The sequence below is a fragment of the Sarcophilus harrisii genome, chromosome 5 (assembly GCF_902635505.1).
Source record: "Sarcophilus harrisii chromosome 5, mSarHar1.11, whole genome shotgun sequence".
Lineage (NCBI taxonomy): Eukaryota > Metazoa > Chordata > Mammalia > Dasyuromorphia > Dasyuridae > Sarcophilus > Sarcophilus harrisii.
This window is the reverse complement of record NC_045430.1, coordinates 95,725,360-95,750,863: the sequence shown is the minus strand read 5'-3', so window position 1 is coordinate 95,750,863 and position 25,504 is coordinate 95,725,360. Positions and strand designations below refer to the sequence as shown.

The following is a 25,504-nucleotide window of genomic DNA, read 5'->3' as shown; positions in this document are numbered from 1 at the left end:
TTGGTGACACAGAGTAGGGGAGGTACCTCTTTTCAGTCAGGATGCCCACTGAAAGGGAGGCCAGTGCTGACACTGTCTCCACTTCTTCTGTGTCAGCCATTGCCACTGAGGGGACCCAGGAATCTGGACTGGAGGCCAACCACTGCATCGAACCCCAGTACTTACCTGGAATAAGAAGCCAAGATTTAGGATTGATTCAGCATACCATCCCCAAGAGATCAGAACTGTCGAGTTCAGAACAGCTCTGGAGGTTCAGACACTGTCCTAAGTTCAGGCCCCACTTTCCTCCCCTTAAACCTCACTATGTGAACCCATTTTGCACTGCTTTCTAGCTCTCAGATAAGATATTCAATGAAAGCAAACTTAAGAAAGTACAAAGAAAAAGCATGAATAAAGATTTAGAGGTTGACAGGATAGTAAATGCCAATGTGGAAGGGTGTGAGTAACAAGGGATCAATTCTTAACACAGAAGTGAAAATGGGCTGCTGTGCTATTTAGCTTAATGCATTCAGAGGGGCTCTCATACTTACCAGTTCTGTAAGGTTTGTGTCCTTGTCCTGCTTCAAATTTGGGACTCAGGTAAATTTGTACATGATATGCTTTCTGAAAGCCCCTTACTTGGACTACAATTGAAAAAGCTACCCTATTGTTCTATTCCCACCCCTTTCTAGTACTGTTCTTAAAAGCAACAATGTTTTCAACTTGTAGATTTCAATACCTATAGATTACACTTTAGAAATGTGTTGGGGGACTAGATTGGACTTTAACTCCCCAAATTCACACATTTCACACACGTTTTTGAAGTCCCAGGAACATTTATACAATTCCCAAATCAGGTAGGAACTAGAACTCTTGTTAAGGTCTAAGCTCTGGCTAGCTGGCATAGGAGTACTTGCTACCGGGGTCATAGGATATCTCTTTACTCACTGTGCACCCGGATCACAGCTTCCAAGGATCTAATGGCATTTAAGTTGGGTTTCTGTTTCCAGCTCTCTTCCGAGAGGGGATCCACCTACAGGAAATGTACATACTGATCACCTATAGGGCTCAGATATCTTACCCTCACCCATACGGAGAGTCTCCTGGGTTCTTGGCCTTGACCTGGCATGGAGATGCAGTCCCCTTTCAGATTCTAGTCTTCCCTTCTATGCCATAAGAACCTATCTTCTCCGCCCCAGTTGGATGTACAGAAAAATCTTACCTTGTTGCCTAGCAGGGCAGTCACACAAGCTTCAGAGGCATCGCAAATGGCTGTGAGATCATGGCCACCCTCCAAGGCCAAAACTACTGCTCCTCCTGCCAAGCTCATCAGTTGCTGTGTCATGTACCCAAAACCTGGGATAGGAATGGATGAGGGGGCACAGAAGCAGAGGCTTCTTCTGCTTCTCTCTTCCCTATTTGATTCTTTTCTCCACTGCCTTGGGACCTCTTTGTTCTCTACCTATGACTATTTCCCAGGGCCATGCTGGCTCCCCCAACCTTGTGTTTGCCTCCTACTCTCATCCATTAACTAGAAGGGCTGCCAGTTCAATCTGGGACACAACATCCTTGGGAGATGGCTTTATTGCTGACTTATTTCAACTGCTAGATTGTGGCTTGCATTCCTAGGGAATTGGGCAGTACCTTGTGCCCATAGTTGAACAAGATGAACAGACAATATGAATTGATAAGACTAGGTCTTGGTTAACAGGTCATTAGGACCCTAAAATTTCCCCTAATTTTGACTGAGACAAATTCATCATGTTCATATACACAAGCTGACCAAAATCATATCCCTTCTCCCACTTCACACTTTTCATGTTTCAGTCTCAGGATGAACATAATCTTTTTTTCCCAATCTAGAAGTCAGTCACCCCTTGGGAATCTTCTTACACTTGGCAGAGACATGGTATCCTCCCAGAGGTGGGGGGTGGCCATCTGCAGCATCAAACCCAGCCGACACCATGACCAGGTCAGGAGAGAATTCTTGGGCGATGGGCATCACAACTGTTCTGTGGGGACACATATATTCTCATTTGGGGAAGAGTGATCTTTGGGAGCAAAAGGGAACATTATCTGGAGCCTCAGAACCTGGTAAAATTCAGCCTTAGTGACCCAGATCATGGAACCTGAGAAAATCAAAACTGGCTCCCATTATCCCCAGACTTAGGATGAAAAAGGCCATACCTTACACAAATACTAGATTCTCCCAAATGAGAGAAAAGTACAGTCTTTGAGAATCTGTTTTCCCTCCTACTCTTCCACTGTCAGGTCAACCAAATATCTCCTTCTCCCTTTGTTAAGCTTGGTCTGTCCTTTTCTTAAATAGATTTTTTTTTTTTTTTAAATTTAGGCATTCCTGGGGCTTTTTACAATGTGATGAATTCTTCAGTCTTAAATATCCCATACTTCCATAATCAAGGGACTTTAAAATTGCTCCACAAAGCTCATTTTCTTCACAAAGCCTTTTCTAACTATCCCTACCCACCTCGAATAGATAACTCTTAATTTCCATATAAGGAAACTGAGACAGAGAGCTTAACTGGCTTGCTCAGGCTCACACAGCTGCTATGTGTCTGAACTAGGATTTGAATTTGGGTCTTCCTTTGTCTAGCACAGGGCCACTCAACTGTCTTTCTACAGTGATTGCTCAGTAGATGGCTGATTGGTTGTCTAACCTGGAGCTGTTGGAGGAAGAGGCAAGACAGAGAGGACTATTTCAACCTATCTTAATTTATCTCCCAAACTCCCTCAGCAATCCAGTCATTGAATACAGACCTGAAGGCTGCCAGGTATTCAGGGTCTCCCATGGGTGGGTCGAGACCTCCAGCCCAAGCAACATTAATGTTGAAGCCTTCTCCATTGCCAGCTCCCACCTTCAACACAGGAAAGAGAAAAATCAATGTTGGGAAGAATTTGAGAGACCATCTAGTTTAATCCTCTTATTTTATAGAGAAGAAAACTAAGGTTAATTAATGGCAGAGTTGGGACTAGAATTCAAGTCCCCTGGTTCTCAGTCTTAAGCACCTGCTGAGCGATTCATGTTGAATTATAGACTCTTTAAGCAAAGAATCAATGCTCTTGTCTACCACATCAAGAAGGGAAACGTCAACCTCGGGGCCATCTTTAACTCTTCACCCTCTCTCTTCAAATCCAATTGATTGCCAATTTCTGTCATTTCTACTTATTAACATTTCTTGTTAATATGTTCTTTTCTCTTCTGAAACTGCCATTATCTTATTGCAGGCCCTCATTATCTCATGCCAGGACTGGTCTAATAGCCAGTCTCCCTGCCTCAAGTCTCTCCACATTCCAGTCTATCCTTCATTCAGTTGCCAAAGTGATCATAGGTCTGAGTCAGTCACTCCTTCCCCACCTTTAACTCCCACGTATACCTTCTGATAAATTCCATTGTTTCACTATTATCTTCAAAATCTAACATAAAATCCTGTTTTGACTTTTTAAAACCCTTCATAATCTGATCCCTTCCTACTTTCCATTATTCTTATTTATATATTCTCCACGCACTTTGTAATCCATTGACACTGTCCTTTTTCTTCTTCATACAAGACACTTCTTCTCCTGCCTCTTCAATATTTTCACTGGCTGCATCCTTCCCTCCCCTCTTCACCAAACACACACCTCTTCCTATGTCTGGAACTCTCTTTTCTTATCTACACCTCCTGGCTTCTTTGGTTCTCTTAAAGTCAATGTTTTTGTTTTTGTTTTCCTTGTGAGAAATATTTCCTAGTCTTCCTTTACCTTAGTGTCTTCCCTTTGATTATTATCTCAAATGTATCCTGTCTATCTTGTTTGCACACAGCTGTCAGTATATTGTCTGTGCCATTAGTATGTGAACTCCTTAGCCTTTCTTGTATCCCCAGTGTTTAGCATCGTGTTAGGTGCATAATAAGCACTTAATAAATGCTTTTTGACTTGTCACCTATTGGTAAAGACCCAGAAGAGTAAACAGTAGTTGAAAATGGCTTGTACTTTTGTCCTCTGTTGACATTGCCTTACTGCATGCCTAACTTTATGAAATATCCCTGCTTCTGAATAATGTCAGATAAACTGAATATCTTTTCTATACTAAGCAGCTTGTTATCTAAAGAAATCCTGAAGGGATGATATGAAATGTGGTGACAGGAACACTGGATTTTATGTCAAATGATTTGGATTTGGGTCCTGATTCTACTACTCTGTAATTTGGGACAAATCACATGTTTGGGTTACAGTTTCCTCAAATATGAAATTAAAAGACTGAACTCTTAAGGTCCCTCCAGTTACTAACATCCAATGGTTTAGCTTAGATGACAACTTCTAATCAAGCCTCACAACTGTACTCTCTCCTATCTCAAATTATTTTGTATTCATTTGTGTATATGTTGTATCTTTCAATTAGAATAATAGTTTGAAGGCAGGAATTGTTAATTGTTTCCTTTTTGTCACTGGCAGCCCTTTATTCAATTGTGTTCGACTCTTCATAACTTCATTTGGAGTTTTCTTGGCAAAGATACTAGAGTAGATTGCCATTTCCTTCTCCAGCTCATTTTACAGGTGAGGAAACTGAGGCAAACAAGGTAAAGTAACTTGCACAGAGCCATACAGCTTAAAAGTATCTGAGGATTTGAACTCATGTCTTCCTGATTCCAGGTCTAGCACTCTAACCATTACACTACCTAGCTGCTTTAGTATTCCTAGTAGCTAACATAGAGAAGGCATTTAATAGAGATTTTTTGAATTAGACTTAAGATAATTATTGTACTCATGGAACATTCAACATTGTTGAGGAAAAGAGATTATACTTAATTTTGACTGAGACCAATTATAAACATGTAAAGCATGGAGAGCCTACCCCATTCTGATTTCTTTTTCACTTCATAACTTTTCTCAGTGTTTCTCTGCACTGCCTGGGCTGCCCCTACCCAAATCTCCCTGCTTAAAGAAACAGGGCCATTGACTTATCTTGCTGTCTTAGAAAATCTAAGGCACAAGAGGTAGAAATTTCTTATTACCAAGAAAGACTCAGCCAAAAGGGCTCTACGACTTTACCAAGTCTAACTCTCTGGCAGGATTAATTATCCTGCCAATCTCTACTCTAAGAGAGATGATAATCCCTGGAAAAGGAGTCAGTTTTCTATTTTCTCTCTTTCCTAACCAGGTGACCCTCATTCTTCCATCTTACTGATAGTGCTAAAATCCTAAGAACTATAAAGGATTAAGGACAAGAAAGCTGACTGCCTATAGGTTGATAAATCAGCCTGTGTCCACTGCTTTTTGTCAATATTGATAAGTCAATAGATGGAAGGAGGAAAGGGGCTCTAAATGTTACCTCATCAACAGCCCCACTGCCTGGAAAGAAATTGCCATCATCATGTCGATGTAGAGAGATGTAGAGCACACTGGGGTCCTCATAGAAGGTTTGCTGAGTTCCATTGCCATGGTGAACATCCTGTTTTTGATGAAATGAACATTAATGAGGAAGGAATAGTCTAAGAACTAAATAAAAGAATTGAGTAGAGCCTGGAGCCTGGGAGAGGACTGTGTTACTGGGCCAGAAATTTATATGACCATTAGAACATGCTCCTCATGGAAGGCCATATGAAATAAAGGGCTGCCCAATATACCAATGTGGAGAAAACACAAGGGCCAGGTACAAGGACAGGAAAAAAGGCAATTGTAGATATCACTGGCAGAAGCTTTCTTCTACTTTGACTCCTAACCCCAAACATCTGTACACTGTACACATACCTAGCCTATAAAAACCATTAACAGGGAAACCTTTACACTGATAACATGATTGATTACTTGATTGATCACTTGTGTCTGATTAAGCAAAGCAAGTTATTGTTATATGAAATATTACTGGGTGTCATAGTTAGGATGCTCCCAGGTTGTATCATCCAGGGAACTCCTCACCTGAAGCACTGGAATCCCACTCTCTAATGTCTAGGTGTGTCCTTGAGAACCTGCCTCACTGGGTTTGGGTCTAGAGAACAGTGTTGATTTGTGGGTGGGTTCCTAGCAGAAGCCCTGGCGAGGGTTTGGTCAGTCAATGTCTGCTCTGGTCAAAAGGATGAACTGGTCAGTTTCCTACAGATGACTGCTGTTAAACCTCTTCCACTGGACCTAAGCTCAGTCAGTTCTTGTGTAGAAGTAGAGCTTAGCAGTGCCATTCATCTCAACTTTCCAGGGGGGACTTCGGACAAAAAAGCCAATACCGAGTCCTGGCTCTGCTGAACACTGACAATTCTCTGAGCCTCTCTGAATCTCACTTTCCCCATCTGTAAAATGAGACTAAGAGTATTGATGCTACATCCTTCCTGGAATTATGAAAAAAAGTGCTTTGAAAGAAGAAAACTGTCTAACCTTAACATCACACCTGGAGAAAGAAAAAAAACCACTTGATGGGCTAAGAATGTCAGATAGGGCTTTATCATCCATGATTGATCAATCTTGAGTAAGTCAATATTTCCTTCTTGGGCATCAATTTGACTGTTTATATCTATCTCCTTTACTTTTTTTTTTTTTTTTTAATTCTTTTCCAGTGCTAGAGTGAAGCTATAATGAAATCCTAGAAAAGAGAAAGTTTAAGCTCTGAGGAGAAAAGTATAAAAGACACATGAAATAGACTTTAGAGGAACAATAATTTCATTCTTTAGCACTAATATCTCATTCTCTTAGTCTGCAGCCAGTAAAACAAATTTAGGGCAGCTGCAGTCAACCCAGCTTTGGAGCCTCCCCAGGTTTAGGAACTGTGTCCAGAGGATAGCAACACACTTACCCAGTCTACTATGAGTATCTTGCTAACCTTCCCCTGCTGCTGTAGCTGCCGACTTGCAATAGCCACCGAGTTGAAGAAGCAAAAACCCCTAGGAAGAAGAAAGTATTCTTACCAGTTTGATCTTTCCCTAGGTCCCTATCCATTTGTCTCTTCTAAGGAAGACAGGGAGAGGGAAACTGGGGACAAAGGATGGCTTGCAAGCCTTCCATTTGGTAAATCTCTCAAGGGGCATTTATTTGTGTGTATATTGTAGAGATCAGCTTATTGCTTCTCTGGGAACTTTCTTACCCTTCCCTCTCCCAGACCTCCTACACCCAGGCCTTACATGGCAGTTGAATGGTCTGCATGGTGTCCTGGGGGCCGCACTACTGCAAAACCATTCTAGGGACAAAAAAAATTAGTGTTAGCATTATGTCTCACACCTTTTTTCACAGCCTGATACCATCCTACCCTTCTCTTTTAAAAACTGGTCCTGAAGCCCAGGCTCCTGGTTGTTCTCTTGGCCGTTCAGATTAGGTCAGGAATGATCATGGCCTCCCTGGTCCCAATTTTCTCCTCAGTGCTTCACTTATATTTATATGCCCACTATAAACTGTCTTACCCTGACTTGGCCTAGATATTAATACTTCATCTATCAACCAATAAGCATTTATTAAATAATTACTATGTGCTAAGTACTATATAGAAGGCATGGGAAAAAAAATAAAACCAAGACAAGCTCTACCTTTAAGGAGCTTCCAGTCTACCTTGGTTGGCTGTTTTTACTTTGTCATTTTAATTATTTTTTGGGTCAATCTGTTTTAGATTCTAAGTGCTTAGAGATAATGGTTTTTTGGAGAACCAGAACTAGGATTAAGCCAGATAGGCAGCCTCCTCAAGTACAGAAACATACTAGGTATGTGTGTTGGGGTATTGAGAAGGGGAGTTAGGGAGAGGAGGGATGAGTATAACAAAGGACACTGATGACTTTAATTTACATATTTTAATACTCCTATATTTCATTCTATGTGCCACAAATGTATGTTATGTGCATGTGCATATATATAGTAATGTCACATATTTTACATAATGATAAAGGCACAAAGTCTTTGATACACAGTAATAAACAGGTACATTTTCCAAATTGTGTATAGGGAAATTAAGGTTAATGTTGTTAAAAGATTACATATATAACCTTCTTTTATTAGGGATTGCAGGTTTTAAGAAAGAGAATATAATTATGAAGGTTAGAAAGAAATCAATCTCTACCTATGCTGTAGGGTGGCAAGTTTATAATATCACTTATAAATATACATGAATCCAAAAGCTTCTTTGAGTTCTGGTGTCCAGCAAAGGGTCACATACAGAAAAGGGCACTTAAATAATTTCTAACATCTTAGAGCTGGATAAGATCTTAGAGAGATGACCTCATCCAATCCTCATTTTTAAAGATAGGAACTGAGGCCAAGATTGAAACCTGCCCAGAGAGGGCTAAGCTGTTTACTTAGCTAGTTAACAGTTATATTTTGGATGGTTGAGATAAGGATTCCTCTTAGAAGTAACTGAACTTACCAGTCTACAGTTCTGAGTTCCTCTACCTACTAAATAATAGGTATCTTAGGTTTGAAACCCAATATTGGACCTGCCTGCCCCCAGTCCCTACCCCAATCCAAACCCTGTGATAGATTATAGGATAACTGCTGGATCTGAATTTCTAAAACATCGTAATCCTGTTTTCCACCTTCTCTAACCCTCTTCTACTTTTACCTCTTACCTTTAGTTCCCGGGCAGCCACCTTGAAGGCAAGGTCAGTTACGCTTCCAGCAGCCCAACGGGCTGCATTGGAGGAGTGCAATTCATTCCAGATTGTATCTGTGTCCACCTGTAGGGGCCAGAGTCACAGCCAATATCATCTAGGATTCTACAAATAGTGAAATGGTTTAAGGGCCCCCCCATAGGACAGGGATCAAAGTAGGCAGTAGGATGGGAAGTGCCCACTCCATGGCAAAAATGCCAAAGGTCAAAGATCTGGGTAGACAGTTCTGCCCCTCAAGGCTGAAGAAGGTCAGTGCCGTGTACTGTCCAGATTGGGTCAGGCCTGTTGAGGCTCTCAAATCCCATGTGCTTTTTCTTTCCCATTTTTAAGTCACTGGAACTAGTTCCAGATTGGCTGGCACATCCTGCCACTGATATTATCCCTGCCTCCCCATTCAGGTAAAGGGACATGGCATTACCTGGGTGGAGCTCAGGGTTTTAGTCAAGCTGGGGGTTTAAACCTCAGCTGACCCTGCTCAGGCCCTTTGGGATGGTCCAAGCTGGAGGGGCCGTCTGCACCACTGTCTTCCACTCAGGGCCCTAGCCTGGGCTGGGAGGCCTCCCTCAACCGAGCCCCTGGGCCATGGTTCCGCTCCCCTCAAAGGCTAGGGAGGGGCCAGGAGGGAATGGAAGGGAGGTGGGACGAGGTGGATCAAGAGAGACAAGGAAGGCAGAAAGAGTCATAAGAAGCTGGAGCTGGAGAGAGAGAAAGAGAGAGAGAGAGAGAGAAAGAGAGAGAGAGAGACAGAGAGACAGAGGTAAAGGGGAAAGGGAAGAGAAAACAGAAGTAACAACAGTTGGAAAAACCAGAAAGTGGCAGGAAATAGGAAGTTTTAAACATGGTAGTAGCTGCTCCCAAGTGGTCTTACCACCATTTGCAGCCTTCTGTTCTCCTTCCTGTGCCCAAATACTGGCTCTGAATTTTATAATTTCATACTCCAAGTTATAGCCAAGGCTACTAGGGCATTCAACACTCCCACTAACTGGAGGGGAGCTAACTGGTGGGCCACAGCATGAGATATGAACATCCAGCATGGAAAAGATCCATTATGGGGGAGCAAGGAAGGATCCCATGGATACAGTGATGCTCTGCTCTCTGGGATGTGGGGCCACTAACCTATGCCTGCAAAGCCGGACTTGTTTTATATTCGTAAGTAGCCTGATTAATTAGGTCTGATCACCAATTTCAGGATAGGGATGAGTGGAATCTAGAGCTCTTGCACAAGGGAAGCCCTGATGTCACAAATTCAGATCTTGGTTCTGCTCCTCAGGCCCATGATTTATTCAGTCAACAATGATTTACATGTTTATTATTTACTAAACAGTGTGTTCAGTGGTATGAAGGGTCCAAAAGAATCAAAGACAAATTGTTATTCTCCCTGGCCTTATGATCTAACAGGTCTTCTAGCCAATGGCAGGGAAGGAGAAGGGGCTGAGGACTGGTGAGAGTTGCCCTAGAAAGTCTTTCTGGCATACAAACTAGGTAGGGAACTTAAGCACTAGGGAATACAGAAAGGGAAAAGAAGCTGGCAGAACAGGAATGTTGCCAACAGGTATAATGCTCACTCAGTGGGCTACAAGGGAGCACTTACCCCAACGCCACCACAAGGCAGCATCACAAACATCCTCTGTGCCAGGATCCCTGCAGGGAGAGTGGGTACACAGAGAATTTTATGGCATATGAGTCTTCTCTACCCAATAGCAAAGGGATAGAAGGAATGGGGCAAAGGTGAAAAATGGAGAAGCAAAAGGAAAAGAGGACCAAAAAAAAAATGATTGGGGTAAGTGCATAGACAAGGAGCGAAGTCTAGGACATCAAAGCTAGGTAAAAAGTTGAAGAAGGGCAGTGGAAAGCTCAGGTGAACATTTGTGAGGATGTGAAGGATAGGTTTGGGGCAGGAGGCAGTATAGAGGGAACAAAATGGGGGAAAGGCTAGAGCTGGGAATAATGAAAAGGCTTGCAGAAGCTATAGGATAAGATAGGCTAGACATAGTTTCCTACCCGCAAGCTTTCCATTGTCTAGTTTGAGTCGGCTGAGTGGGTTGGTGCCATAAAGCAGCACGTGTCTCTCATCATGGACTGACTGTAGCTCCTCCAATGAGGCCTTCCTGCCTCGGAGACACTGGGCAGACAGAAGTTGTTACAGCCCAGCTGAGCTCCTGACTTCTGCTGCAGGTCTACCCTCTTCTGCTTGTTCCTCATCCTCCATACTCCTCTATCCCCATTCCCTTTTCCTCCCACCCCCCATCCCCATCCCTCACCTCACACTGGCTCCGTAGCCCCCGTTCCTGTAGCCGTGACCAGATACTTTGGATTCGGCCTGCATGCTCAGGATGATTGCTGTTGTCCCCACAGGAGCACTGGTGTTTGAGCATCACTGAATCATAGACCAACCCTGCCAGGGTGCCAGGCAATAAGATATTTTTTGTGTGGGGACATCTCCCCACAGAACTATAGCTATGTTCAGTACTCTCAGATACCAATACAGCCTAATACAACCAACTGCTTGGTCAAAGCTTAGCTTCCTTTTATAGTACCTAATGTACTTCTCTACAAACATTCTCAATTAGGACAGTGTTTATCCTGATATATCTCCTTACAACTATACACAGCTGCAACCATTGGTATTCTGCTAGCCTCCCAGGTAGTTTCACAGATTCAAACCCCCATGACTGTAGCCCAACACCTCCTCCCAAAGTTGAGTACTCATCCCAACAACCTCCTTATACATGCCTACAACCACCATGACACAAAGCAATGTACCTCAGTTCAAGCATGCATGCACATAGAAATCACACTCAAACACAATTATAGACATGCAAATTAGCATATGTCTGTGTGGCCATGCCACAAGGCAAATTAAATGATAGTCTCATAAAATAATCCTAACACTGAATGTCTTAATCCTAAAGAGGTTTAGAGATTAGAATCTGGAAAGCCTAAATGTTGGTTTGGTGAGAGCTGAGTAGATAGAGTGCCAGGTCTGGAGATTCAGGAAGAGCTGATTCTGGCCCTAAACATTTTCTATTTATCACTTCTCTGGTGAAAGAAATGGGAAACTATTCCAGTATCTTTGCCAAAAAAACTCCATGGACAGTATGATGTGCAATTATCCTCAGGGACACAAAGAGTTAGGCATGACTGAATGATATTCCCGAGTGCAAAAGCAAATAGGAAATCTATCTGTCTGTCTGTCTGTCTGTCTTCTTTTATCCTTTATATCACTGCCACTGCACCAAGGTTTGAGGTGGGGCAATAAAGCACTCAAATAGTTCCCCATTATTTTCCTGATCACCATTTCTGAGAAAGAGGCAAGGGAGAGCAGAAGATAGGGAGGGAGAAGAGAGGATTGAAGTAAATGGGATAAAAAATAAAAGAAGGGGAAAATGAAAAAGAGAGACAAGGACAGCAGGAACCAACACACAAAGGAAGCCAAGAGAGATTATGGCCATTCTTGGATAGTTTTAAATGATTCAGAAGCTGGAGGATGGAATGAAGGCCCCTTTTAAGTCTAGTGGGATAGCTCAGGCTCAACACTTAGCTACTTGGCCTATTCTTTGTTCTCTATCTCCCTCTCATCACTATTGTTAAAGCTCAGGTTGTCTGTCCTCTTTGCTCAGGATACCCTCTTGTACCTTCTGCCTCTTAGAATTCTTTCTTTCAAAGCATAGCTCAGACGTTTACTACATGGGACCTTTTCAGAGGGGACCTCCTTCCCCAGTATTGAATGCTCTCTGTGCTTTGACTTCACTTTGAATTTTCCAGTTTCTATTTTGTATTTATAAGGCAGTTAGTGGTGCTACATCTACAGACAGGAGGACTCCTCTCCTTGAGTTTAAATCTGGCCTTAGACACTCACTAGTTTTGTGATTCTGGGCAAATCATGTAACTTTGTTTGCCTGTTTCCTCTTCTGTAAAATAGGCTGGAGAAGAAAATGGCAAACCACTCTGGTACTGTTGCTAAGAAAATCCCAAATGGAATTATGAAATGTAGGAAACAACTGAACAAAAATATTTTGTATTTGCACTATATGGCCTTAGGGACATGTAAACTCCACAGGAACAGTTCTCTTGGCTTCATTAGCATCTTGTATACTTAATAGACATTTAATAAACATCTGTTAAATTGAACTGACTATCTTGTTTTCCCAACCACATCCCCTGTAGCTTGGCCCAGACAAATCTCTAGAGAGATCTGAGACTGTGTCTCCAGATAGAGGCAAATAGGTACCGGAACAGGTCTAGGAGAAAAGACCGGCCTTCTGCCCAGGCTTTTCTTTTGGCTTACTGGGGACCCTTGTCAGGGAAGGAAGGGGAACAGATACAGACTTCCTTCTCAGCTCTGCCTACTGAAATCCTGTTCTTCTAGAGTTCGGCTTTCTTTTTCAAGCCACCACTGACTCTATTCTTCCCTACCAGACTATAGAAAGGTTCTCTACATCTGCAAAATGTTGTTCAAAAACATATTGGGTCTATCTTTTACTCTATCCATCATATATTATAGCTACTGTTTTACTGATTTCTGTACATAAAGCATCCTCTTTCCTTCTGATAGATTATAAGTTTCTTCTTTGCTTTTCTAGTGCCATGGAGTATGGACATAATAGGTTCTTAAAAGATACTTTTGTTGTTGAAATTAAATATATGAGGATACTTCAGAGGATGTGGAATGGATAGGGAAATAGAAAACTTGCGTTCTCAGGTATCTCATAGAACTCCAGAGAAGAAGATTGATAGGAAGGGCAGGATTCCTAAATACAGGACACTAAACACAGAATGTCATAGCTGGACAAATACATCTTTCCTGGGCATTACACACTAGAGAAGCAGGCCTTCAGAATTCATGTTCAGGGGCAGTTAGATGGTGCAGTGGATAGAGCACCAACCCTGTCAGGAGGACTTGAGTTCAAATCTGACCTCAGACACTAAACATGTTCTAGTTGTGTGACCCTAGGCAAGTCACTTAACCCCAATTGCCCCAGGCCCCTCCCCCCAAAAAGAATTTATGTACAAGAATGGATAAAGAGCAGAGGTTCTTAACTTGAGGTATATTGTTTCTTAAATATTTTGATAACTATTTCAAACTATGATTGTTTTCCCTTGCAACCCTATGTATTTTGTCTTATGCATTCAAAAACATTGTTCTGAGAAGGGAATTGTAGGTTTTACAAGAGTGCCAAAGGGATCTATGATACATCTTAACCTACACACACACACACACACACACACACACACACACACAAGTCTCAGTCTTACCAGTTGTATAGGGTAGGGTCCTGGCAGGAGTTTCAGGGCAAGATAGTACTAAGGTCTGGTTAGGTGGTTCTGAAGTTGGCAGGGAGATGGGAGCAGCTGGGGAGGACTGAGCCCTGGACAGGGGCCGATGTCCACTCTGGGTAGAGGGCAACAGCACTGAGTCCCCCAAACTTCCCCTGGCAAGCCGACCCAACAACCGTTGCTGCTGTTCCCACAGGAGTATCTGGAAGAGAAGACAGCTTCTTAGTAATTTTATTTCTCCAGCCCTAAACACTACTTATCTGCTCTTGCCCCTACACAGTAGTTTTAAACTCAAATAGAAACAAATCTCTGCTGGCTGAATATTGACTAGAAAACCTCAAATGAGCATTATCTATATTGTGTTGTATTTGTATCTTCCCAATTACATTTTAATCTGGTTGGATCAGGGTGCACTTAGGAATTTTGCCTGCTGCCTCTGCCAGCTCTCAAGTTTGACACCTGTGTTCCAGACTTCATAGGATAATAAGATGATGGATCTTGAAGCTGGAAGGGAATTTGGAGGCTATGGAATCCAAGCTTCTTATTCTATAGGTGAGGATAATGAGGTCCAGGAAGATTCAATGATTTCCGAGATAGTATTTGAACCCAAATCTTCCAACTCTAAAGTCAGAAGTCTTTCTACTATATGGACTTAATGTAATTTCCCCAGAAAGCCTTACCTGTGGATTCTACTGCTCATTGCCACTAATGCCCTTGGAGTTTCCCTAACTTCAAAAAGGCCTGGCTTAATTAAATCAGTCAAAGACCCAAATCTTCATACTCCAGAATCAGGACCCAAACTGGGTTTTCCAGTGTTCTCAAATTGTAACCCTGCTCAGATCATAGCTTTTTCTTCTGGGAAAGGTATGAAGATTTCCCAGTGTTCCTCACTTAAGGGTGAATGTATATTTAATCTTTGGCTAGTTAGTTTAGAACACAGAACTAACTAGTTAGAATACTGAATCAATGAGGCCAAGATCACTGTTCACATGGAAAAATTAACCCTGGTTTCCATAGCCACAGATTCAAACCCTAAGCTCCTGCCAATTGCCCTAAAATGTGTGCTACTGGTCACAAGAGAGACTGGATGGGAGAATGTGAATGGACTTTAGAGTACATCCCTCTGGAGACAAAACTCAGACTGCTTGTCCTCTTGTGGTGACGAGCTGTTAAAATATAAGAAGGCATTTTTGTTGTATGTATGTGACTTGAATTCAGTTGAGCTCATGCCACTGTGAAGCAGTTATTGTGGTGAAGCAGGAAAGAAAGATACTCGTGCCCTGGAGTTGCTTCCTGCTCTGATGGTACCATCTCCTTCCTGTCCTTGCTGTGCTCCTAAAGCCCCCAACCCGTGCCCAGAGAACTCTGTAGAAATGGGAGTCTCTGGCTGTGGAGGCTGTCTACCTGCTGGTGCTGCTGGGAGGAGGCAGCACTACCAACTTCAGGTTTCCCATGGCCAAGATCTCTGTGTTCTGGGCCTTGGATGAGTGCCTCATTTGTCTCTAGGTCCTCTGCTGAAGGTATTTGTCGAAGTCGAGGCTTCTCACTTGGTTTTGTTGGCCTCTGAAGAGGAAAGATGCCAAGGGCTGTTAAGTGCAGTGAAGCAAGGGGTAGGAAGTAAGGTGGCACGGGCAAACCTGATCTGTTTACCCTGCCACTGACTCCTAGGAATCCATGTACCTTATCTAGTTGAGAGTAATTGCTGCCAGCCCACCCTGGTCTTAACTCCTTTCTCTCTAAACTTCTCCCTCCTCTTTTACATCAACTCATAGTAAGTAACCTAGCTTAGCACCTTATCAATATGCTCCCTGAATCCCACTTCTCCCCTCCCCACCGCACTTCCCACCTCACCTTGCTCTGTGAGTGCTGTTTTAGCCAATCCAGGCGGGGCTGCAGGGAGCTTGGTGGCTGCGGAGCAGTGGTGCTTGGGGGCAGGGGCTCTGAGCGTGTCCGGCTCAGTGGTGTGTGAGGGCCTGACCCTGAAAGCCGTTCACTGGAGAGTAGTGATTGGGCAAAATGGAAGGGTAGTGGCCCAATCCCAGGCACTACAGAGAATGAGAATTAGGTGAAGAAGGAAGGCAAGCATGAAGAACATCTCAGAAGCTAAGAGCAGTTGGGTAGGGAGGGAGGAGGAGGACATGGTCACTGGAGGAAGGGGGGTGGTGGAAATGTGGGCACAGAGGGGCGGGGTTTAGCAAGGAGGTTTGGAGGGCTGTTGGCAGTTAAGTTATAGGACAGTCTTTCTGGGAAAGTACCAATCACTTCTGGCTATCTATTTGTTATATATACATTCGGGACCAGTTCTCCTATAATCTATTCTCTTCCTCCCTAATACCTTTCTTAGGAGTAAGATGAGACCTCACCAGTCAGCAGTGGGGGATGAGATATTGAGGGCTCCAGGATGAGGATGGGTTGTAGGTGGGATGCCAAAGTACCCCCTGCCTCAGATTCTAAGCCTGGGGGGAGGAAGAGGGGACCATGCGGACTCCCCAGAACAGGTCCCCGGGACCCCAAAGCAGGATGAATCCTTCGGTCACCATCAGCCTGGGAAAGAAGCAGAGGGTGAACTGGAGGAGGCTAGCTAAGGGAGAACTGAGTTATAGGGTAAGAATAAAGAAGAGTTAGATTGGATCGGGCAGAGAGTGAGTGAGGGAAAGACTTAGATGAAGAAAGAAGGAAGAAACAAATGCCAAGTAAGAGTTAGAAAGAGGCGTGGGGGCTTGGAGTAGAGAGGAAGTACCCTGGCCACTTACCCTAGTGGTGGCAGGCAGGCCCAGGGTGATTTCGGGAAGTGTAGATACCGTTGACAAGGCAAATGGGGCAAGCGAACTTTCCTGGAGTCGAAGTCGTTGGGCTAAAAGTTCCTACCATAGGAAGCAGGAGGAGAAGTCGTATCTCTCAGATTTTTCCCCAAATGAAACCATTCTCTCTAGGATCTGTATCCTAAATTCCCAAGGGTGCCAAGTTGAGTTCCAAAAGCTTGAAAGTATTCCAGTGGCCCTCCCTAGGTCCCATGAGCATTGCTTGGCAAGTAGTATTTGATAAGGATGGGGTATTTACCTCTGAGCCCACAGCAGCTATAGGACCATGTTCACTGTCATTGGGGGAGCTGCAACCTGAAACAGGAGTGCTGCTACTGCTAGGGGATGAATCTGGAATATTGGGAAAAAGGAAAGATGTCCAAAGATGAGGAACAAGATCTAGTTCTGCTAACCCCTCAACATTCTCTTCCCTCATTCTTCCTCTCCAAGAACAGACTTTTCATTCACCATTCTCTGTGGAGCCCCAACCCCAAAGTCAGTCCAGCAAATGGAATTCATTTGCTTAATCAAACTGCCCTTTCTCTGAAGTCAGGAATCACCTCCCACTGCTACCCACATGGAACTTTGACCTGGTGCCTGGCCTGTTTGGAAAAGTCCCCCTCTCTTCCCTAAATCCCCCTCACCCCCAAGGGGCTCGGTTGGACGTCGACGAAGGCTGGGAGGAGCACTCTCTTTGCGGAGCAGTGGATTCTTCCTCAACTCCAAAGACTTCTTGGGCTTGTAACGTAGCTTCAGGTTGGGCTCTGAGACTGTAGAGAGTACTAGAGTCACCTCCCTGCCTCCCCGCCACTGACCCTCCAAGGGGTGTCCCTCCCCTCATGTTTCCTTCCCTCTCAGATCTGTCCTTATATCCCCTGACATGAGTTATTTCTCCCATATTTTCTCTCACAGTCCCCTCCACCTCTTTCCCTTCTCCCCTTCCCCTCCCCTTCTCTCCCCAACTCACCTGTCTTACGAAGGGGAAAGTGTTCTGGAGAGTCACTGAGCAGGCTGGGGACCATGGGCAGGAAACTGTTCAGCATGGTGGAGGATGTTCCTTCTGTTTCTAGAGACCCCAGGGTTCTGTGGAGAAGATGTTCAAACTGTTCCACAAGAGCTGGGACCCTAATGTCTGGAGCAGCCTTTCATGTAATTACATGTATCTAGGTACCAAGGCTACCTCCATTATCAGTGCTTCCTACAACTCTGGCACCATACATTGTGAGATGCAGAACAGATTACACTGGGGGGTCTCTCAGATAGGTGAGAGAGCAATGTGCAAAGTCAAGGGTCTGGAGTTAGACAGTGGGGAGGGGCACAAAGGACAACAAAGTGCCAGAAGACAGTTTTTGAGGCAGCTAACTAGAGCTGGGCTGTGCGTTAGGAAAACCTGAATTCACATCTGGTTGAGTCACTTAGTTTCTACATCCATAAAATGAGGATAACTAATAAGACCTATCTCCCAGTTGTTGTGATGGTCAAATAGAATAATAGTTGTATAGTGCTTAGCACAGTGTCTGGCCCACTATATAAATATTAGCTCTTATTATCCTAGAAGGACATCAGTGAATTTTAGTAACTTTTTGTGCCATTTCATAGAACCATAGTATTTAGGACTAGAAAAGAACCCAGATATCATTTAAACCAACTAATCATTTGACACATGAGGAAACTGAGACCCAGTGGAAAAAAGCTGTTTAAGGTTACATCAGTGGCCAAGTCAGGATTTGAACACAGGCTCTCTAACTATCAAGCTAATGGGCTTTCTTCTGTTTCAGCAAATCCCCTCAGTTTTCATAAGCAAAGAAACCGAAATCTGGAGCTGACTTGTCCAAGCTCACAGAGGAAGTAGAAGAACCAGGATTCAAACTTGGTCCTCAGATTCTGTCAGCATCCTTTTCATTCTACCCCACTGCTTCCCTGGACAAGTAGGAACTTAGTTACCCTCACACTGACCACTTAGAGGCTCCCAAGGCCAGTACTATAATCATAAATGACCTTTGCTTCAGTCTTTCCTTTCTCTAAATTATACTCTCTTAGTCTTTTAGAGCAAAGATATTCTTTGTTCAATAAATTCCAGTGACTCCCATTAATATCTCTAGGATCAAATACAATCTTTTTGGTTTGACATTTAAAACCCTTCACAACCTGGCTCCAACCTACTTCAGGATTTTTATACATATTCTGTACTGTGTGGTTCAGCCAAACAGTCCTTGTCCTTACATATAATGTTATACCTCCATGCCTTTGTATATGCTGTCACCCTTGTTTGAAATGCCCTTCCTCCTCTCTTAAGCTTCTAGTTTCCTTCAAACCCTACATGAGGCCTTTTATTATCCTCCCCAACTAGTGGTGCTCCCTTCCCAATTACTTCATATTTATTTGTATATATTTATAAGTATACATTTTTCTTCTAATAGAAAGCAAGCAGATCCTTGAAGGCAGAGACTAATTGTTTAGCAACATTCCTGGCACACAGAAATTACTTAAAAAATTCTCACTGATCAATTAACCAATGGATGGAAGAGTAGTTCAGTGCACTATTATCTAGCATTTTGGAGACTTTAAGGCTCTTGGGTCAAGTGGTCAGACCAATGGAGCATGGATTATTCTGGCCATTGAAGATGACCTGCCCTAAGTATTGTGACACATGTGTGTCCTGAAGAGGATTTTAAAGGAGGGGGACTTTGTGAGTAGTGGGCTGCTGTTGGATTTGTGTTAGGTATGTTTGTGTGAGAAGGCAATTGTGTTCTTTTTGTGGGATAGTTGGTGTCAGAGAGCTTGACGGAGGTGAGGGAATGGAGGGAGCTGGTTTGTGTGTGCTTTTGAGGTCATAGCTTTTTTGTTAGAAAGTAGGGAGTTAATGTACATGGGTGAGAGGAGAGGAGGAAAGGACTCACCTGAAGGGAATGCTGGAATGGGTAGTTCTTTCCAATGCTGCCTGCTGCTTCTTCAGAATGACTTCAGCCAATTTCTGTTTCACAGCATGGCTGGCCACAGCACCTGGGAGTAGGGGAAATTAGAGGGTTGGAAAGAGTAGGTGGATGGATCCTCATACATTCTCTGTGCAATGTCCAGCTTAGGCCCCTAGCCCTGGATGTACCAGCAACTTTTTCTCCATCCCCTAGGCCTTTCTGCTTTTCTTCTCTGTTGAAGCCAGCAAACAAAGTTATACCACACATACATGATTAAGGCCAGATAAACTGCTGTGTTGGAGCTGACAGTTATGGAAAGGACCAGAGAATCTACAACACTTGCTTCTATCCCCATCCTCCCTCCTTCCCCTTGCTCCTACTTCCCACCAAAGAGGTGGACAAACAGGGAAAGCCAACCAGCCCTGGTGCTTGACCCAAAATGAGTCAGGGGCATCTGGGGATGAAAACCAAGGAGAGGAGGTCTCCTTTATTTACTCCGTTTGCTCTTGTCCTTGTGGAGAAGTTGCCTCAGCTCCTGCTCTTGATGGCCTCCTGGTGCCTCTTGCACTGGAGTCTCCAGGGAGAGCTGGGGATAGAGTGATGAAGAAAGATCATGAGAGTAAAAGGGATAAGGGGCTGAGGAGTGGAAGCTTGAGTCTGGGGAGACACCAATGAGGGAGACACTTAGGGACTAATGTGTAGGTGTATAGGGTAGATTTAGGGATGTATTTAAGGTCCTGGGAGAGACTTACCTGAATGTGTTCTACCTGTTGATGCTGGAGACCAGCAAGAAAGAGCTGATGATGCAGATGCTGAGAGCGCTGAAGAGCCAGCAGAGTTGGTTCTGATGCAGGCTCCACAGGGGGCCTCTGTCCCACCCGAAGGTCCATGGGCTGGAGCTGAGGAACTGACAGCCCAGGACAGATGGTGGAACTGGCTGAGGATACAAATTGGAAATACCTGGAAGCATTGCACAAAGGAGCCGGAGACCTATCTGATTACCTCTCCTGCCCATCTCATCCATACACCATGACTTAAAGCTGAGGCTTCCTTTACAGGGGATATCCAGTAAACTTTGGAACTGTTGAGGGAGTCCCTTTGGCCCTCTGTTTTGGCCCTCAGCCCCATAATCCCCTTAATCCTTCCTTTATCTAGGACCAATCCTGCTTCCTCTAGAATTCAAGGCTCTCTTCCCAGTAGAGATAGACTTTAAATGGACTAAATATCAAGTTAATAGTCTGTTATGAACTCATTCAACTCTTCCACCAACATGGAAGGACCTAGACTACTCTTGGACCTTGCTTTCCCCATATGCTAAATAGAAAGGACCTGCATGAGAAGAAGCTAAATGGCTGGTACCTCCAAATTCCGGTTCTTTAGGCTTCTCACTCTTGGGTTACTGGGGGCTATTTTAACCATGAAAATGAATTGTTCAGTTCATTTGGGTCTATGCTAATGTAGTGCCTGCATCCTCCAGTGCCCTCTGTGCCCAATGGCACAGCAGGGACTACAGGCACAGCTGCTTCTTTCTGGAGTGCCCTCCCCACCCACAGTCAGGCCAGTCCCTCCATGGTGCTGGGAACCCTGCCAAGGTTTTGGATGAAAATGGCTATTTATAGCCAGCTCCCAGAGCAGGTTCCACCAAGCACAGCCGGTCCCTTCAGTCAGAGAAACTCAGGGTGGGGAGGAGGGAGGGAAGGAAGGAGGGAGGGAAGGAAGGAGGGAAAGTTATAGAAGGTGGAGGGTAGTGCTTGTCCTACCTGGTAACACAGAACAGAGCTGAAGAAATCTTCCAAAAGAGGGGGCTTTTATCTTTTTAAACATTGTAAATTAAAAATAAATTTTAGGGGAACATTCCCGATGTAGGGAGCTCCTTTAAAAGGGACTTCCTCTAGCATAGCAGATTAGCACTTTTCCAGGCAATTTTTAATCTTAGAGAAGTGCCTGGGGCAATGGGAGACTAAGTGAATTACCCCCAGGTAATTCCTGACAGTGCTCACAGAACCTCCTGCCTGACCCTATGGCAAAAAGTTTTCCATTGAAATGGATGTCAAATGTTCCAAAGCTGAGCTTCCTTAAGGGAGGGCACCCAGCAAGAAGCCATGCTGCCAGGTGTTAATGGAAAGGTGTGGAATAGTGAGGAAGGACCCTAGCTTATGATCCAGGAAACTAGAGTTCTAGTCCTGACTCTTTCACTAACTAGCCATGTGACCTCAGAAGAGTCCTCAGAGATTATATCTCTGTGTACCTCAATATGCCTATCTATAAAATAAGAGGTTTGGATTAGATCAGAAGTACTTAACCTTTTTGGTTGGACCTGGAGAAACCTATGTATGCTTTTTCATAATAACATTTTTAAATATTGAAGGATTATGACAAAAATGCTATTCCTCTCCTCCATTTCAAGTTCACATTCGCTGATATTTTCTAGTTATATCATGCAAGTCACTTAACCTTTTTTGTACTTCAGTTTCCCCATTTGTAAAATGGGGGTATTAATAAAGGAAGGCAGTGAAGGGAATAACCCTTTTTAAGAACCTGCCATGTGCCAGGTACTGTACTATGTATTTTAAAATATTATAGTAATGAACTACTAATAACATTAGCAATAATAGCACCCAATTTGTGAAGATCAAATGAATTAATGTAGTATACCAAGTTCTTTGCAGACCTTAAAACACTATCTACATCAATACAAATTTATACCAACTGACACTCAGCTAGAGGGCTTTTAAAGTGGGAGGGTTGCTGCCTAGGTGCTTGGGAATCTCTTTCAAAGGAACCCTCCACAGTCTATCCTTATGCTCTCTTACAGAAACTCTGTTCCAGTCAAACAAGTTTATTCGCTATCCTTAGAGCACTCCATGCATCTATCTGGCTTCATGTTTGTGTTCACATAGTTCATCTTACCTAGACTGTCCTCTTTACACTTTGCCATTTATCTTCACTCTATCCAGTCTTCAAGGTCCAACTCAAGGTTCTTCTTCATGATGTCTTACCAGATCTATAGCATTTATTCTCTGGACCAATTATCTGGCATTTTCCCAATCTTCCTCACCAGTTTCAAAATTATTCCCCCCACAGCATCTAAAATGGTGTCATATGTATACTAGGAGAATGGTTTTCCTTGTTACATTGTATAGTAGGGGTCAGGCTGATATGTACCTTCTTTTGCTTTTCTCTCCCTGCACCTCCTGCACATCTCAGTCTCTCTCTGTCCCCTACCTCTTCTTCTTGTAGATCTTAGACACACTTGGTTCTTTCTTCAAATAAGACCTCCACCTTCATGTCCTAACTTATCTAACACAGGATGGATTTGGAAGTGGGAAGGAAAGGGGGCATGATGGATGGGTCACTGATCAAGATTTCAGGTAGCACTGGAGGTGGGTAGGAGAAGTACATATGGGAGATATGGGAGTATGAGATTAAAGTTATAGTGGAAAGCTCAAAGACTTTTAGTCTTTCAGACTTTCAGTGGACCTGAAAGTGGAAGGCCTGAGTTGGAGTCCTAGTTCTATTGCTGGATACTGGGTAATATTGGGCAAATGGTCTTTCTGAGCTTCAATTTATTCATCTATAAACTGGGGATAATAATACTCACACCTCCTTTTTACAGGGTTATTGTGAAATCAAATCAGATTATGTATGTAAAAATGATTTAATGCAAGTATGTGTATATATACATATATAAAAATAAAACACACTGATTAATATTTGGTTCTAATCCCTCCCAGTCTAACCAATAAGCAAAAAAAAGAACCCTAGGGTTTCAAGGAAGTTGTAGAGCAGTAGGTGAGGAATTGCAAGATATGGACAAACTGTACATAACCTCCTACACAAGGATTAAGCCTAAATAACAGAGCATAGACAGTATTCTTCTCCTTACCTCTCTACCTTGTCTCCTTAATAGATTCAATAAAGATAAAAAGAGGACCTTTCTTCTTCCTTTATTTTAAGCTCCCTTGAATCAGGGATAAGATCTAGGACTTTTAATTCTTCCTCATGAAACAAACCATTTTCTCCCTATTCACCTGAAGCTTAGAATTCCACCCCTACATTTTCATTCCATTTTCCTTAAAGGTTTGCCTCTTCTCCTTTTCTTGTCCCTCAATTTCCTACTCTTCCTGTGTCCTGCCTGTAGTACTCCTTCAATTCCCTAACCTTGAGGTCCAGCTCTTACCTGTGCCAGGGGGGCTGGAATACTGGGGGCCAGGGCTCACCTGGGTCCCATCTGCAAAAAAAGAAAGATGAGGGAGAAAGCTGCAGTGAAGAAAGTAAAATTAAAAAAAAAAAGAAAGTACCAATACTGGGGGACCTCTGAGCCTTTCTATTTCCTCAACCTCACATCAGCCTGAACTGTTACAAACCTGGAGTCTTGATCATCAAATATAGATGTTGGCTAAGAGCATGTTTCTCAGCCCTCTTTCCTATCCATCCAAATGAGATTCACAGACATAAGATCATAAAATCTAGACCTGGAAAAGCCTATAGAGATGATCTATCCCAGGGATTCTTTTCCTGGGGTTCCATGAATTTATTTAAAAAAATTTTTTTGATAACCCCATTTTGATATAATTGATTCCCTTTGTAAGTAATCTGTATATTTTATATTATACATTTTAAACATCACTATGACACCTAAATCTTTGACATTGTCAAATGGTTCAACGTCAAAAACTGATATAATTTTTTTCAGTAGAAATATCATTAAAGAAGTATTACAATCTGTTTTATCATTGCACCCTAAAGATCTTGGGGCTTTTCCATCTGGCAAGCAGTGGAAATCTTACCTATATGTTGCCTCCCTCATTAAAAGGTGAATTCTCTGAGAGTGGTGACTATCTTGCTTTTCTATTTGCATCCCAGGACTTAAAACAGTGTTTTGCACATAGTAATCACTTCATAATTGCTTTATTCACTTATTCATTCATTTTCACTCATTCATTTATTCACCTGTCATTCATAAAATTCATGAAGTTGCCAACGAGGTCTATGACATAGAAAACCCTGATCTCTTCTAATCCCCTCTTTTTATGAAGAAGAAATCAAAGATAGGAACAGAAATGATTTGCCCAATAATATGCAAGTAGGAAGTAGTAGAGGTGAGATTCCTACCCAGGTACTTTGACCACAAATCTAAATACTCTTTCTTTCAATCTATTCTGCTTTCCATCATGTACCTGTCTAGTCTAAAGTTGCTTTATGAAAACATTCTGACAGTTCCCTTCCTATAATCTCTAAATCCTTATATTATCCCTTCCCTGAGACAGTCATTGTTCATCCATCCGGATGATGATGAGAGGCTCCCTTCTGTAGCTTGAATGTGAGAAACAGGAAGGATCCAGAAAAGAGAATGCTGGAGAAGTCTGAGACTAATAATTGGTATTAGCATAGTACATGGCATATGCTAAGTACTTAATAAATGCTTTACCTGAAGACCCAGAGAACTATTATTCACCCAACCTTGCAATTTCATTACTTCAGGAAACACCCAAATGTTTACCAATGCAAACAGTTTCTCAGTTATGTAGTCTTGGAGAATTTCCAGAGACTTGAACTCAAATCTTCTTGACTCTGAGGCTGACCTTTTATCACTATTTTACCTCTCAAGATAATAATAATACTTTATATTTATATGATATTTAATTATTAAAAAGTAGCAGTGCTCTATCCTCATAAGATTTACACTTTAGGTAGATATTATAAGTGTTATCTTTATTTTACAGATGAGGAAACTGAGGTTGAAATATTAGGTGACATGGTCATACAGCAAATAAGTGACAAAGTCACGTTTGAATCTTAAGCCCAGAATTCTGGGTCTGGAGGAAAAGGCTGAAGTGAAAATGCCAGTCAGTAGTCGAAGTTAGAGAATTAAGCCTTAGGAAAACTGGAGATGAATGAGAGAATATACGAGACCTAGGAGAAGGGAAGTGAGGTTTAAGTGGTAGAGCAG

At 42.9% G+C, this 25,504-nt stretch overlaps 1 protein-coding gene across 3 annotated transcripts in view; it reads right to left on the bottom strand.

Annotated features, from left to right (window-relative positions):
• The window catches only part of HDAC7 (histone deacetylase 7), an 85,509-nt gene that overhangs the window by 1,546 nt on the left and 58,459 nt on the right, over nt 1-25,504 (bottom strand). For all 3 annotated transcript variants that reach the window (XM_031938048.1, XM_031938047.1, XM_031938049.1), the window contains exons 2-25: nt 23,732-23,782; nt 20,304-20,488; nt 20,047-20,137; nt 19,537-19,639; nt 17,604-17,719; nt 17,281-17,406; nt 16,896-16,987; nt 16,589-16,699; nt 16,199-16,379; nt 15,687-15,880; nt 15,240-15,398; nt 13,815-14,037; nt 10,820-10,953; nt 10,560-10,680; nt 10,150-10,199; nt 8,517-8,624; nt 7,089-7,144; nt 6,764-6,851; nt 5,312-5,431; nt 2,758-2,855; nt 1,873-1,991; nt 1,202-1,335; nt 928-1,012; nt 27-165 (exon numbers count right to left, since the gene is read on the bottom strand). In XM_031938048.1, the coding sequence (XP_031793908.1) occupies nt 27-165; nt 928-1,012; nt 1,202-1,335; nt 1,873-1,991; nt 2,758-2,855; nt 5,312-5,431; nt 6,764-6,851; nt 7,089-7,144; nt 8,517-8,624; nt 10,150-10,199; nt 10,560-10,680; nt 10,820-10,953; nt 13,815-14,037; nt 15,240-15,398; nt 15,687-15,880; nt 16,199-16,379; nt 16,589-16,699; nt 16,896-16,987; nt 17,281-17,406; nt 17,604-17,719; nt 19,537-19,639; nt 20,047-20,137; nt 20,304-20,488; nt 23,732-23,782 (2,884 nt within the window). The remainder of the gene's footprint in view (nt 1-26; nt 166-927; nt 1,013-1,201; nt 1,336-1,872; nt 1,992-2,757; nt 2,856-5,311; nt 5,432-6,763; nt 6,852-7,088; nt 7,145-8,516; nt 8,625-10,149; nt 10,200-10,559; nt 10,681-10,819; nt 10,954-13,814; nt 14,038-15,239; nt 15,399-15,686; nt 15,881-16,198; nt 16,380-16,588; nt 16,700-16,895; nt 16,988-17,280; nt 17,407-17,603; nt 17,720-19,536; nt 19,640-20,046; nt 20,138-20,303; nt 20,489-23,731; nt 23,783-25,504) is intronic.